Source organism: Trichosurus vulpecula, chromosome 8 (genome assembly GCF_011100635.1).
Source record: "Trichosurus vulpecula isolate mTriVul1 chromosome 8, mTriVul1.pri, whole genome shotgun sequence".
Taxonomy (NCBI): domain Eukaryota; kingdom Metazoa; phylum Chordata; class Mammalia; order Diprotodontia; family Phalangeridae; genus Trichosurus; species Trichosurus vulpecula.
Genome location: NC_050580.1, coordinates 31,910,686 through 31,925,399, shown reverse-complemented (window position 1 = coordinate 31,925,399; position 14,714 = coordinate 31,910,686). Strand labels below are relative to the sequence as shown.

At 43.4% G+C, this 14,714-nt stretch overlaps 1 protein-coding gene across 1 annotated transcript in view; it reads right to left on the bottom strand.

The window, feature by feature from the left end:
- Positions 1–4,411: 4,411 nt before the first annotated feature.
- The window catches only part of STOX1 (storkhead box 1), a 67,125-nt gene continuing 56,822 nt past the window's right edge, over positions 4,412–14,714 (bottom strand). Inside the window, exons 4-5 of the mRNA XM_036734675.1 lie at positions 10,041–12,468; positions 4,412–4,796 (exon numbers count right to left, since the gene is read on the bottom strand). Of these exons, the coding sequence (XP_036590570.1) occupies positions 4,640–4,796; positions 10,041–12,468 (2,585 nt within the window). The 3' untranslated portion in view covers positions 4,412–4,639. The remainder of the gene's footprint in view (positions 4,797–10,040; positions 12,469–14,714) is intronic.

The window sequence follows — 14,714 nt, the reverse complement described above, 5'->3', positions numbered from 1 at the left end:
CTATTACTCTTGCCAAAGTATCTTAAGCTCACCGAGGGCAGGGACTAATATGCCTTTTCATCTTTGCATTCCCAGCTTCTCCCCCACGTTCTGGCACACAGCAAGTGTTTAATAATAGTTGTCTAATCCCCTCAGTTCAGTTTCATTCACTCTTCTCGAGAACCTCTAGAGAAGACCCAAAAGAGTGAATTTCTAATGATGCCTTGACAAGCAACGAGTAATTTATAGGGTTGAGAGCTGGAAGTGAGGTTTGAGATCAACCCTTTGAAGCATTTTATAGATTAAGACCCAGTGAAATGACTCGGTCAAGGTCACCCTGGAAGGAGTTATCAAAGCAAAGTGGATCACAGGGCCATAGATTTTGAGCTCAGCAGAAACTTCTCTCTCCCAGTTTACAAATGAAGAAAATGAGGTATGATGAGGTTAAGTTACAGATGCAGGGTCACACCAGTGTTGGAGGAGGGATTCCAGCCCTGACTCAAAATTCAGTCCTTTTTTCACTCTATCACTTTGCTTCCCTGGAAGTCATCAGACAAGGCCAATTCTATCAACACATGCTAATTTTTCTTTTCTACTTAGGATGAGTCAAGAAAGTAGCCAGGCTGCTTGTTTTTTTTTTTTAATTGAGAATACAGTCAAAGGGAAAAGAAGTCCATAGGTCCAGTTAAAGTTTTCGTGTCAAATTAATCTACAACACTGGAAGTCGTATATCTTAAGGAACAATCTTCCCCCAAGCCCTGGGGAGTTCACAGCAATTTAAGACATTTCTTTCAACTGTAATTCCCGTGGTTTCATGAGGTGTCTTTGAGATGACAGAGGAATGTATCTGGTTCATAAAGGGCCATGTTTAGGCCACATAATTACAGACTTGCATCATCCATGCTGAAAGGCTAGCTGGATGGGTGTAACTAGTGCACATGCATATCGGGCCAAGCCTTAGCCTGCCTTAATTCCCTGGTGCACCAAGAAGCCCCGACCTCCTAGGCCAAAGTCAGGAGGGAAGCCCTGTGGTTGGTGCTCCCTCTGCTCAGAGGTGGCAGAATGGGCCAAAGAACAGGAAGGTCATGGGGTTATAGATCTAGAGTGGATCTCAGAGGTCAACTAATTCCACTTCCTCATTTAACAAATGAAGAGACTGAAGCCCAAGGAGGTTAGGTGACTTGTCCAATGTCATACAGGAAATAAGTGGGAATTCAAACTCAAGTCCATTGACTCCAAATCCAGTATTTTTTTCAATGACACTACACTGCTTCCTGATTTGATAACCTTGTGTTGACAAAGTCTCTTAAAAGAAGTTTTTCCTTTAATTACTAGAGCAAAAATTCAAGTAGCCTCAACTAACCCTCATGTCCTGCTTCCAAATATATATATATACTGACTTCTTGGTTTGACAAAGCCAAAATAATTCCCCAAAACAAAACAAAATCCTCTGGCAAAGCTACATGGATGGGCAACATCGTGAAGAGAAGCGCTTACCTGCCTCTGTCCTCCAGAGTCCCAGTTGGACTTCAGAGAGACAGAGTGGAAGGAGACTCCCTGGTCTCCGGGTCAGGAGAGACCTAGGCTCAAACACCACGTCTCGCGTGACCCTGGGTAAGTCAAGGCCCATCTTGGAGCTTCAGTGTCCTCATGTGTAAGAGGACGATCTTAATACCCTTAGCACTTACCTCATGGGGTGGTTGTGATGATCAAAAGAGATAATAGATGTAAGTAAAGGGCATTTCAAACCCTGAAGCACTTTCTAAACACTAGTTAGTGTTATTCTCTTACTCATTAGCTTCTTTTCATATACCAGATGTCCTTTCCCTCAATTTTTTCTTTACCACATACCTCTCCAATGCCAAAATCTGGCAATTTCATGACCTCCTTTTCCATCCCCAACAGGATTGAAGTCTTCCAAAGTGAACTTCCTCAGCCCCCGACTCTAATTCTCAGCCCTGTTTCCTGCCCCAACCCCCTTCCTGGTCCCACTAGGCACAGAGGAAAAGCTTCTCCCCAATCAGGTAAATCTCAGCCTGAGCCCTTGACCCTGTGCTTCTGAACTGGGTCCAGCACTCATCTCTGCCTCTCTCACGTACCTCTCACTCTCTCCAGGATTGGCTCTTTCCCCTTTTACTCACAAGCATACTGAAATCTTCATAATTCAAAGATGGCACAGGACAGTAGAAGGGAACAGGTTTGAGAGTCAAAAGTCTGTGGGCCTCAGTTTCCCTATCTGTAAAATGAAGAGTGTGGACTCGATGACCTCTATGGTGCCTTCCAGCTCTAAGTTCATATGACTGAAGATCTAAAAATGCCTTCTGCTGACCCACCTAACCTCACCCTTCTCTTCACTGCCAAACTCCTGGGAACATTTTTCCATACTTCAGGCCCCCTTGCCACAAACCACCAGCTCTTCTCCTTTAATTTCTCCATATATGGCTTCCATCATCTTCACTATTGCTTTCTCAAAGGTCATTCTGGATCTAAATCCAAACTGTCCCTTTTCAATACTCATCTTCCCTTCACCTCCCTATAGCATTTAACATCATTAACCACCCCCTCCAAACCCAACCTTCTCTCCTCCTTTGGCTTCAGAACCTCCACAATCTCCTGGTTCTCTTTCTTCACCAACTTCCTTCACTGGCTTCCCATTCTTGTCCTGACCCCTGCAGGTGGTGTTCCTAAGGGTCTACCTTGACCACCTCCCCTTCCTCTCCACACTTTTCTTTTGTGCACTTGTTCGAAGTCTCAGAGTTGGAAGCGGCCACAGCGGCCATCTGGTCCAACTATGACCTAAGCAAGAATTCCCTCCCCTCCCTACCATTCTTTGTGAGGGGTTCACCTTCCACTCTCTGCCAGTTTCCCAAATCCACGTCTCCAGTTGGCCACAGCATGTCTCCACCGAGATGTGCCACCAGCATCTCAAACTCATCTTGTCCAAAACCAAGGTTGTTATTTATCCCCCCAAATCCACTCCTCCTGGAGGTGGGTCACCCTGCCTCCTGGGTTCCAAATCAGAGGGTTAGCTTTGATCTTTCCTTCTCTCTCTATCCTCATATTCAATCACTTACCGAGGCCTGTAAATTCTACCTACATAACATTCCTTCCTCCTTTTCCTCTCTTTCCAATGTTGACTCCTAATAGAGTCCCCATTACCACCCACACAGACCACTGCAATAGCCTTTGAGGTCTTCCAACCTCTTTCTCTACCCCATACCACTGCCTGACCATCATTGTTCCAGTAGAAGGCAGGGAATTCATTCTTGTCTTGGTATCCCCATGATCCAGCACAGTTCCCAGTATACTATAGGCACTTACTAAATGCTTGTTGACTGATTTACTTGGCTTTCAGCACCTACCAAGGAAAGTCTGATCCTACATTTGAAGCCCTTGGAAAATGACTCCATCCTACCTTCCCAGCCTCGTTCCCTGCTTCTCCTCTCCCTGCCTTTCTTTATTCTAGTCTAGTTCCTTCACTTGTGTCATTGGCCACTCTCTTACTATTCTTCCCCTCCTCTGCCTGTTTTTTTCCCACCCTTTATTTTTTTAATAGTATTTTTTTCCCAATTACACAGAAAGACAATTTTCAATTTCCCATCCTTTGAAGCCCAAGTCAAGCACCCTTGCCTCCAGGAAGCAAGCCTTCCCCAATCCCCACCCTCTCTCCACCTAGTACTCTTTTTTCAATTATCAATATGATTGTAATGAAATAATCAATGTAATTAAGATCAAACCTTTCCCAATCCTCTCCCTCCAGCTAAAGTATCAGTGTGATTATAATTAAGTAATCAACATAATTAAGATCAATATTTGTTATTGACGAGGCAGTGTGGCACAGCAGACAGATACCGGACCTGGAACTGATAAGACTGGGCTCAGATAATTATTAACTGTGTGACCCTTAATTTCTCAGTGCCTTCAGCTTCCTCATCTGTCAAATGGGGGGGGGGGGGCAGGGGGTTTCTTGAGTCTAAATCTATAACTACAGGGGCCTAGACTATCTCAGGCACTGTGCTAGCCACTAGGGATACAAAGACAAGAATGAAAATGCCTACCCTCAAAGGACTTTCATTCTACCAGGGACTGGTTGGATTAGGGACTCCAGATGCATCTAGGATGTATCCTACTATGCCAGGCAGCTCAAGTATTAATATTATTCCCATTTGGCAGGACATTCAGGTAAAGAGAGGTCATTCCCATGTCCTTTTTTTCCCCCTGTGATTTGCCCAGGGTCACACAGCTAGCAAATGTCAAGTGTCTGAGGCCGAATTTGAACTCAGGTACTCCTGACTTCAAGGCCAGTGTTCTATCCACTATGCCACCTAACTACCCCTCCCATGTCCTTTCGACTATGTTGCACAGCAATAAAGATGACTAATGCCACATCTGTTTTTTTCTTTTTATTGTAAACATTCTAATATTTCCAATGACTCTATACCCAAATAAACTATTTTTAAAAGTTGGAGGTTTTTTTTTTAAAAGATCAGAAATAGAACAAAGTCCGTGACTAGAGCACAAATATTCAAGAATTATAAAGCACATACGTAATACACGGGTGAATCTGATATAGGCAGCGGGTTAAAACATTTACAGTTAAGGCTGTACATTTTTTACAAAAAAAAAAAATTAGCCTCAAGTTCCCAGAGAAAAAGAAGCCTCAAACATTTATTACAGGTGTCAGCTGAAGTAAGGAATTTGACGTGAGCATCTGTCCATTCCTCGTGCTGTTTATGCCTTCAAAGCTCTGTAGGAAACTTCGCCTTCTCTTTAGCCCCTCCAGGAGGACAGAATTATTAGATGCCAGGCTCTGTGTCCTAAAGATATAGAAAAATTAAATAAGTTGTTACTTAAAAAAAAAAGGAAATTGCTTTGGATTTCTGTTTATATTAAGCAAGTGAGGCATTGTATTCCCTGGTTATTTATTACTATGAAAAAGTTAAAAAAAAAATCCTGTTAGGCCTGAACTGCATTTGTAAAAGAAGTCAGCTCCTCAGTCGCAAATGTTCTTCATGCTTAACATGTTCCACAGCTGGCCATCTATGCTATCATCACATGTATTACATATGTAATTCGATTCAATAAACACTTATTAAGGATCTTCCTCCCTTCTTCGCAGAGGTGGTGGACTGTAGGTGCTGGACACGACATACACTGTCAAACTCCACTGACTTGTTGGTTGGTTTTTTTGAATTGATTTATTTCTCTTTCTTTTTAATTAATTGTTACAAAGGATGTATTGCTGCATAGGGGAAGGAAGATTGGAAATGAAGATGAGATAAAAAATATATTTAAAATGAGAAATATTAAAAACCCAAGCATTTAGTAATGTGCCAGGCCGTGAGTTAGGTCCTGGAGATTGAAACACAAAACTGAACTAGCTCCCACCCGCAAAGAGCTTACATTCGACTGGTGTTAAACAGACCTTCTGTTCTCCCGTCCAACAGCAGGTATCTCTCTAATTAAACTCCAGCGTAGTTTTTTATGCAAGGCAGTAAAAAACTAACATTCAGTCACCGCATGGTTACTTGGAGCAGTACAATTTATCTTAAATAAATGGGCGGTGCCTCACTCAAAGTGTGAACTTGGAAAGGCCTTAGCTTAAAAAGGCCTTAAGGTCTCCCACTGCATCCTGGGCTATCTCTGGTGGTCCTGATGAATATCTGGCCACCCGACCCAGATGGCTCTAGAGAAGAAAGTGAGGCTGGTGACTTTGCACAGCCCTCCCTCACTTAAATCCAGTTCAATGCAGCTTACATCATCATCTCCCTGATGTCACCATCTCCCCGATGTCACAGTTCTCTTCTAGAATGAAGGACAAACCACACACAATAACAATTTATCTTAAATAAATAAATATGGCGGGCTTCACTGGCACATTTCCCTTTCTAAATAGTGAGAGTCATTTTAGCCTCTTTGCTCCAGCCAAATCCATCTTTCTCCTATTCCCTTCTCTTCCTCTTTCCGTACACTGACCCCAGTAGAACCTAAGCTCCTTGAGGGCAGGAATAATTTTGTTTTGTCTCTGTATAACCGCAGCTCTCTAGCACAGTGCCTTGGGCATCCTGGGGACTCAGTAAATGTTTCCGTTATTGACTTGATTTCTGCCCCCCCAACTTCAACTTTGCCTTTGTCTGCGGACCTCAAGTTAAGAACCCCTTTCTGCTCTAAGACTATACACTGCCGAGGTGTCACTCTATGTAACAATGAAATCACTGGCCTAGTCCCTATGTCTAATCTCTAATAGCATCTCCTTCACAGAGCTATTGAGAGGACCAGGGGCAGCTAGGGGGCACCACAGTGCATAGCGTGCCAGACCTAGAGTCAGGAAGACTCATCTTCCTGAGTTCAAATCCTACCTCAGACACTTACTAGCTATGTCACCCTGGGCAAGCCACTTAACTGTTTGCCTCAATTTGCTCATCTGTAAAATGAGCTGGAGAAGGAAATAGCAGACGACTCCAGTATCTCTGTCAAGAAAACCACAAATGGCGTCATGAAGCATAGGCCATGACTGAAAAATGACCACCACCAACAAAACCAAGAGGACCAAACAATGATTGTAGTGTTCACAAATAATTTTACACATTGTACGCATCTCAGCGGTCATCTCCAATGCCATCTCTCATTTCCTATTTATCACTCAGGGGTCACAAGATCATGGGACTCAGAGCAAAAAGGGACCTTATAGATCAGATTATATAATCCAAATTGCTCATTTTACAGAGAAGGAAACTGAGACCCAAAGAGGAGAAGTCACTCATACAAAATCCAAGAGAAAACTCATCATGTCCTACAAGGAGCCTCCTCCAGATCCCTTCCTTCTCCTCCGTCCTAGGCTTTTACAGTCATGATGGGTCAACTTGCCTTTGTTCATGTGACCTGATAATTCTTCCCCTACGCCAGGGGTCTACACCCGGGGTCTCTCAATATTTGAAAAAATATTTTGAGAAATATATTTTGGTTTAATTGGATTCCTTTGTAATCTTGTATATTTTATTTTATGTATTTTAAAACATTATTCTGTGAAAGGATCCAGGACACACACATAAAGCTGATGAAGCACCCTTCCCTAGTCCTTCCTTGTGCACATTTGATCTATGTGGTTAAACAGCAAACATGGAGAGATCAGGACTAAGTCTGCTAGTTTTTGACATCCGGTCACAGAACCCCTAGGAAAATGCTGCCCCTCCCCTCTCCACCATCTGGGAGGATGCAGGAAATTCTTGCAGGAGGCTTGAACAGCTGGAATAGCCAGTGGTGAGGAGGGAGAGGACAATCCTAACAGTGACTACCCCATATATCCTCCTCCTCCTCCCCCTTCATCATAAACATTCTAGTGACAACTACCATCATGCATATATAGGACCCAGTGCCAGGGCACATGGTAGGCACTTAATAAATGCTTATTAAATGATCATTACCTACCTAAAGTCTGTTCATCCAAATTATAGAAACTTCCACATATAAAAATATATTTTATGAAAAATGAAAAACACGAACTATGCCCAGAGGGCTATAAAAATGTGCATACCCTTTGACCCAGCAATACCACTGCTAGGGATGTATCCCAAAGAGGTCACACAAGTGGGAAAGGGACCCGTATGTACAAAAATATTTATAGTAGCTCTTTCTGTGGTGGCAAAGAACTGGAAATCAAGGGGATGCCCATAAATTGGGGAATGGCTGAACAAGTTGTGGTATATGAATATAATGGAATACCATAAGAAATGAGGAGCAGACGGACTTCATAATAACCTGGAAAGACTTACGTGATCTGATGCTGAGTGAGGGAGCAGAAGCAGGAGAACATTACACACGATTACAGACACACAATACCTGTGATGACTAACTTTGATAGACTTGGCTCTTCTCAACAATACAAGGTTCAAAGACAGCTCCAAAAGACTCATGATGGAAAAAGCTATCCACATCCAGAGAAAGAACTACGGAAGCTGAATGCAGACTGAGGCAAACTATTTGCTCTCTTTTTTTCACCTTCTTTTTCGGTTTTGTTTCTTCTTTCTCATGATTCATTCCATTGGTTATAATTCTTCTTTACAACTTGACTACTGTGTAAATAGGTTTAATGTGAAGGTATATGTAGAACCTATATCGTATTACATGCTGTCTTGGGGGAGGGAGGGGGGAGAAAATTTGGAACTCAAAAACTTGTGGAACTGAGTGTTGTAAATGAAAAATAAAAATTAAAAAAAAATTAAAAAAAGAAAGTACTAACTGAGAAAAAAAAAAGAATGACTTTGAGTGACTAAGCTGTAAAGAAAAAAGAAAAATGAAAAACACATATGGGGTACTCTGTATCCTCATGATAAATGCTGATGCCTACACATCAACCATGGGACTTGAGAGAAAACCAAAAGCTGGGGAGCTTCTGTCTACAGGGATCTTCAATGTAGTAGAATCCAGTAGAATCACTGACCTTATTCTTTAATTAACAGAGGAAAAGAAATAAACCCCTTTATTCTTTATTCATGAGCTTGGAGGTTTGGTTTTTTTTTTTTTAAAAAACCCTTATAAAAGACTGAATTTTAATTAGAACATAGAATCACAGAATCTGGGGCTTCAACCTGAAGGCTCATCTGACCCCGCTCAGCTCACAGTTCATAGTTCCCTCCTTCCTCAAGCTACCACGAATTGTTTTCAAGGAAGCTAAGTGGCATAGTGGAGAGAGTGCTGGACCTGGAGGCAGGAAGATCTGAGCTCAAATCCTGCCTCAGACACTGAATGGCCATTTCATCTCTGTCCCAGCTCGGTTTTCTCATCTGTAAAATGGGGGCAGTAATCCCACTCACCTCCCAGAGCTGTTGCGTGAAGATAAAACAAGAGGATATTTATGAAGCGCTTTGCAAACCCCAAAGCATTCTCATCATTATTGCATATCCTATATATGTTCACATGCTTGCGTTAACATGGAAATGCCTTAAGGATACGGACGATTTCACTTTTGTCTTTGTATCTGCAGCGCTTGGCCCGATATCTGGCACACAGTAGGTGCATAATAAGCGCTTGTTGACGGATTAATTAGAAAGAAACTTTGGGAGCACGTGGTCCAACGCCCTCATTTTACAGATGAGGAAATTGAGACCCAGAGAAGGTAAATGATTTGCCCACGTAGATAAATATTGTAAAAAGGAAAGAATTGGGCAGAAATGAATAAAAACCAGTCATGTTCTCATTTATGTTTTTTTTTTTTTAACACCTGATTTTCAGCAGTGGATAGGACTCTGGACTTGGACTCAGGAAGACCTGAGTTTCTACCTACCCCAGACACTCAATGGCTGGCTGTGTGACCCTGAGCAAGTCACTTAACCTCTGTCTGCCTAAGTTTCCTCATGTATAAAATCCCGGAGATATTTGCAAAGTGCCTTTTAAATCTTAAAGTGCTGTGTAAATGATGGTTTGTTATCATCATTGTTATTTTTTATCCTAGGAAATCCAGGTGCCCTAACAGAGATAACTTGGATTTCATTGAGGGCAAACCAAATGCCACTGAGACGTAATTCCTCAACTGTCTGATATCTCTCTAGGTTCTTCGTTAACATTCACAAAAATTTCAAATGTTTTCAGATGACCTCATGGCTGTTCACTAGTGATTAGACTCTACAACCCTACCAAGATGATCCTTCGAGTGCTTCTTTTTAAATTGAACCTGGGGAATCCAATGCCGACAAATCAAATTTATTTGTTCAAAATTAGGTAGATAGTGCACAGACCCAGCGTTATGTCACAAGCCTTCCAGGTCTCTGTTCTAAATCTCTAGATTTAGACACCTGGAAGTTCTTGGCAGTCTGCATCCTTCCTTCTGTTTTCAGAGATGTCTCAATGAAGCTTTAACTAAATAGCAGATCAAAATTTTAAATCAGTTTTATGGAAATTATATTTGAAACAATTCCTTAAGTAATGCTTCACTTTAAGAGACAGATACAGTACAGATAGACCTAATCACATCCTAGTAATATGCTTCAGAAGAAAGTACTGGTCCTGACCGTCTCAGTCTGTCCTTGGTCCCGCCAAGTCCAGTGAGAGACTGATGTACTTACCGTGGAGAATCGATTCCACTGTCTCCTGTCAGACTGTGGTTTTCAGTTCCTTCCAAGTGATTCTGCTCCTGCTGGATACTCTGGGCCAAACCCGGCATCCGTGAGTCGCTGAAGAGCTCTGGCTTCTGTCTGAAATGTTTCCTCGCTTCCTCGCCCTGCGGCCCCAGACCCCAGCAAGCCGCTTTCTCCCCCATCTCCCCGGCGGAGTTCTGCAAAGTTTCTGCCTCAGAGTCGGCCTCACTGGTATTGTAATAGTCAAATATACTGCCGTCGACAAGCTCTGAAGAAGCTTGGGCCCTTGGGGCCTCACCAGCATCCTCATCACAGCGATAGCCACATGGACGGAGGCCACGGTTTTCTCCTGAGAAATTCATCTTCTGGCGCCCGTCCGAGTCAGTGAGAGAACCAGCGGGTCTGTGATAGTCACTTCTTTCAGAAATCTGAGGCTCAAACCGCTGTATTTTGCTGCTATAATCAGTCAGGTCGCTGTTTATCTTCCAGTGGCCTAGGGGTCCCTCGGTCACTTGAGTTTTTCCTAAATTGTCCCACAGGCTTCCATCTGGAAAGGAATATGGGATGTGGCCTGGCCGAGTCGGACATAGGACGTGTTTCTCAGCAAAGTATTCCTCGTCGTCCTCCTCCTCCAAACACAAAGAGCTGCAGGCATCCTCATCACCATCCACGTCCTTCTGGTACAAAGCCTGATGGTCATCGTCATCAGTAAGCCCTTCATTCTCATGAGTAAAGGTCTCCCAACATTTCACAGTCAGCTCCTTTGGAGTGTCTCTGCTTTGCCTCTCAGGCTGTCTGACCTGGTGAGCGCTGCTCAGACGATGATCCAGAAGGCCAAGATTCTGGAACTGATGCACAAAGGTCTGATCGATCAGCCCACGTCCAGGGGCTGCATGGTCTATTAAACAGGAAGCCCGGGACACAGAAAGATGCTGTGTTTCAGTTTGGCTCTCCCCCAGTGGATCAGCACAGGAGTGAATTTTCCACTGGACATCAGGGACTGTCTTGTCTTGGCCAGCATAGGCATTCTGCCCAGACTGACTTTCTCTGAAGGGATGGCCCTTACCACTTGTTCTGAGAAACCCACCCTGCGAGTAATTCAAGGGGCGGTCTTGGAAGTCATCACTGACAGGTTGGACAGCAGCAGTGTTAGGATTAAACAGTATTCCGGGCTTCACCTTGTCTTTGGGCTGTTCAGTGCACGGCGGTTGAGTTTCACTGTCAACATTTCTTGAGGAATCCAAAGACCTTGACCTTTGGAAGGACTTCTTGGGCTTCTCAGTCTGCTTGGGTTTCAGGTTGCCACTCTTCTGGCCCTTATAGCCTCTGACTGTTGGGTTCCCCCTGTGAGGAAAGCCTGGAAAAGGGTTGCTGATTCTTTTTTTGTAAATGAAATGGGGGTTGTCAACACCTGATTGAGCCTCCTCCAGAGGTTTCTGAGCCAGTCTTTCCTCTGGGGTTTTGGCACAGGGCACAGCCTCAGCGGGGAGCTGCTTGGAGGGTTTCTCTGGTCTGGTGATGACTGACCTTGGCTCACTGCCCTGGGAGCCTCTCTGGCTGCGGCCTCTGGACCTCTCTCTGCTTGAATGCCCTTTCTTCCGATGCCTTCCCAACCTACTCTGCCGTCTCCTCGGCCCGGCTTTCACCAGCTGCTGCTGAGGCAGCTGCTTGTGGCCGGCTGCCAGCAGGTCAGTGGATGTGCCCTGGCTCGTGTATTTTTTCCGCTCTTCATATTTCTGCATTAGGACCGTGTGTCTGATTAAGTTGTCGACAGTCAGCTCAGGATTGATGCGCTTAATAATCTCATGTTCAACGTCCCGAGGAATATTGTCTAAGTTCTCCTCATCTCGGACAGGCCACTCTTCAGGTGGGAACTGGGCAGAAAAAGTCCTGTGGTCCTTCTTGGGCCTTTCTTTTCTAGACATCTGGCGCCAGAGGAGACGGAGACCAAACTTCTTGCTCTTTTCTTTGTCCTTGGTGGCTGGTAAGGGTTTGGTCCCATCACAAAGGCGGTTCTCCTCTGATGTCATGATGGCCTGGCTCTGCACTAATGGTTTGACTTCCCCCAAGTTCTTCTGCCACTTCTTACTCCCTTCACCTATAGGTGGTGCTGCTGGTCCCTCTCCCAGACACGGTTCTGGGAAGCATCGGCAGGATTTGCAATGGGAGGGGCTAGTGATGTTTTCTTTGGCTAATTCTGCCTGGCTGTCCATACTGACCAGGTAAGTGACCGGAGATGACAGTGGGTGACCGTCTTCCAGTGGCACTCTCTTCTTCTCTTGGGTTGCTGTGTTTGTGATGAAATAAGTCTGGGGAGTCACAATGAAGTATCCTTCTCCAGTATGGTAGATCTTCCTTTCTTTAATTAAATTGCCCAGGGTGGTATAGAGAATATCTTGTGAGGGAGTGGCTATGCCTAAAACAAAGAAATGTATGACAAAGACTTACTTCCATTTGAAAGTGTTTAATGACATCACTAACTCAGAAATGACCAGATCTCTGGAGAAGAATTAATTCCTAATTATACTTTTTGTGCAAAGGGCCAAACATTAGTAGCAACAAGCTCTATTGGTGACAACATACAATTGTAAACACTCTGTGGAGCTGTAACTAAGATGGGGTGACTGTGGCTTTGCCTCAGGACACCAATATTTAGAAGGCAAAAATTTTAAGAATTATTTTCAAGGAGCATAGAATTTTAAAATTTTCTATTTTGCTTGATAGCAATTATGCTCTTCTAGCAGCCTGGAAACAATTGAGTTTAATACTTAGCTGAACCAAAAGTTAAAATACAATGCTGCCACAGTGCAAGTTTTCTCACCAGCCCAGCCCTGTCCTTCTCTGCTCTTCCACTTTCCTTGTGTCTCTGACCAAGAGTGGGGAGTATTCCTGGGCTTTTTGCAGAGGGCTAATGATGAAGTCTCTCCCTCTGTTCTCCTCCCATCAGGGTGCCCATGTCTGGAGTCTCTCTCCTACATAGAGGGTGTTTCAGTGTTCCTCCCACCACAAAGCTAACGTCCCAGAGCCTCTCCTCCAGTTCAGCTGTACTTTACTAAATCAGGTCATTTTTACATCATGAATTACAAAGTCAGTTTGAGGCTACATTTTCTGCTGCCTGTCCTGGGCACCAAAATGTATAGTTACCATTTTGAGAACCTCTAAGTTTGAAGACTGGAGAATGATTGAACAATTGATGGAGCTGGGTGTAGTGGCTCAAGCCTGTAATCCCTGCTACTGGGGGAGAGAGAGTCTAGGCCGTCTCTTGAGCTGTGTTGTTCTGAGCTGCAGTGAACTAACCAACAGGGTGAGTCCCAAGGGTGGGAGGCCACCAGGCTGCCTAATGAGGGGCAAACTGTCCCATGCTGGAAATGGAGCAGATCCAGTCAGCAGTGGGATCAGGCCCATGGGTGACCAGTACACTTCCAGCCCAGGTGAGATAAGAAGACCCAGCCTCAAAAAATAAAAATATTAATAATATGAATTATTTAATTAATAAATATTTAATAATAATTTAATTTAATAATAAATTTATAATAATTAATACTATGACTACCGCAGAGTGGGAGAAAACAATAAATACATGAAACAAACAAGGATATATAGAGAGATGCAAAGTGAGATTGCCAGAACTAGATTAGGAAATACAGTGACTATGTAACTACATATTTTTAAAAAGAAAAAATAGAAGTTGCCATGTTTCAGAGAGACCTAGATGGAGACGCAGAACAAAATCAAGTGTTGGCTTGTCTGTTGTTTGTTTATTCACCTGGTTCTACTTTGTTAAAAGCTAAGGATATTACCTAAGATTCAACCTCTTACTGTGTATGTTAATTTGATTTTTTTTATTGCCAACTGTTAATTTTATAATAAAACCAATTTTTGAATAACAACACCACCTCAGCCCCAGATCACATATTTGAAGCTGATTTAGTGTAGCTAGGTAATGCAGCAGATAGAGCACTGGGCCTAGAGTCAGAAAGACTCCTCTTTGTGAGTTCAAATCTGGCCTCAAACACTTACTAGCTGTATGACCCTGGGCAAGTCACTTAACCCTCTTTGCTTCAGTTTCCTTGTCTGTAAAATGAGCTGTAGAAGAATATGGCAAACCACTCCAATACCTCTGTCAAGAAAATTTCAAAATGGGGTCACAAAGAGTCAGACGTGACTGAACAACATAGTGGAAGACCATGGCACTCTGTAGTCAGAAGACTTGGCTTTGTCATTTATTACCTGCTCAGGGCTTCAGTTTCTTCTTCTCTCAAAGGAAAGGACTGTGCTTCCCCAAGTCACTACCCAGGGCACACTCTTTGACCCAGCAATACCACTACTAGGTTTCTATTCCCAAAAAGATTAAAGAAAGAGCAAAAGGATGCATATGTAAAAAAAAAATTCAGAGTAGTTCTATTTGTGGTGACAAACAATTGGAAAATATGGGTATGCCCATCTATCGGGTAACAGCTGAGCAAATTACGGTATATGGATAGAATGACAAAGAGAGATCTAGGAAGATTTGCCCGAACTGATGCGGAGTGAAGTGAGCAGAACCAGGAGATGATTTTATATCGTAACAAAAACACTGTCAAGACAAACCATTTTGAAAAACTTAAGAACTCTGATCAGTGCAGCAGCTAACAACAATACCAAAGGACTGATGGTGAAGCA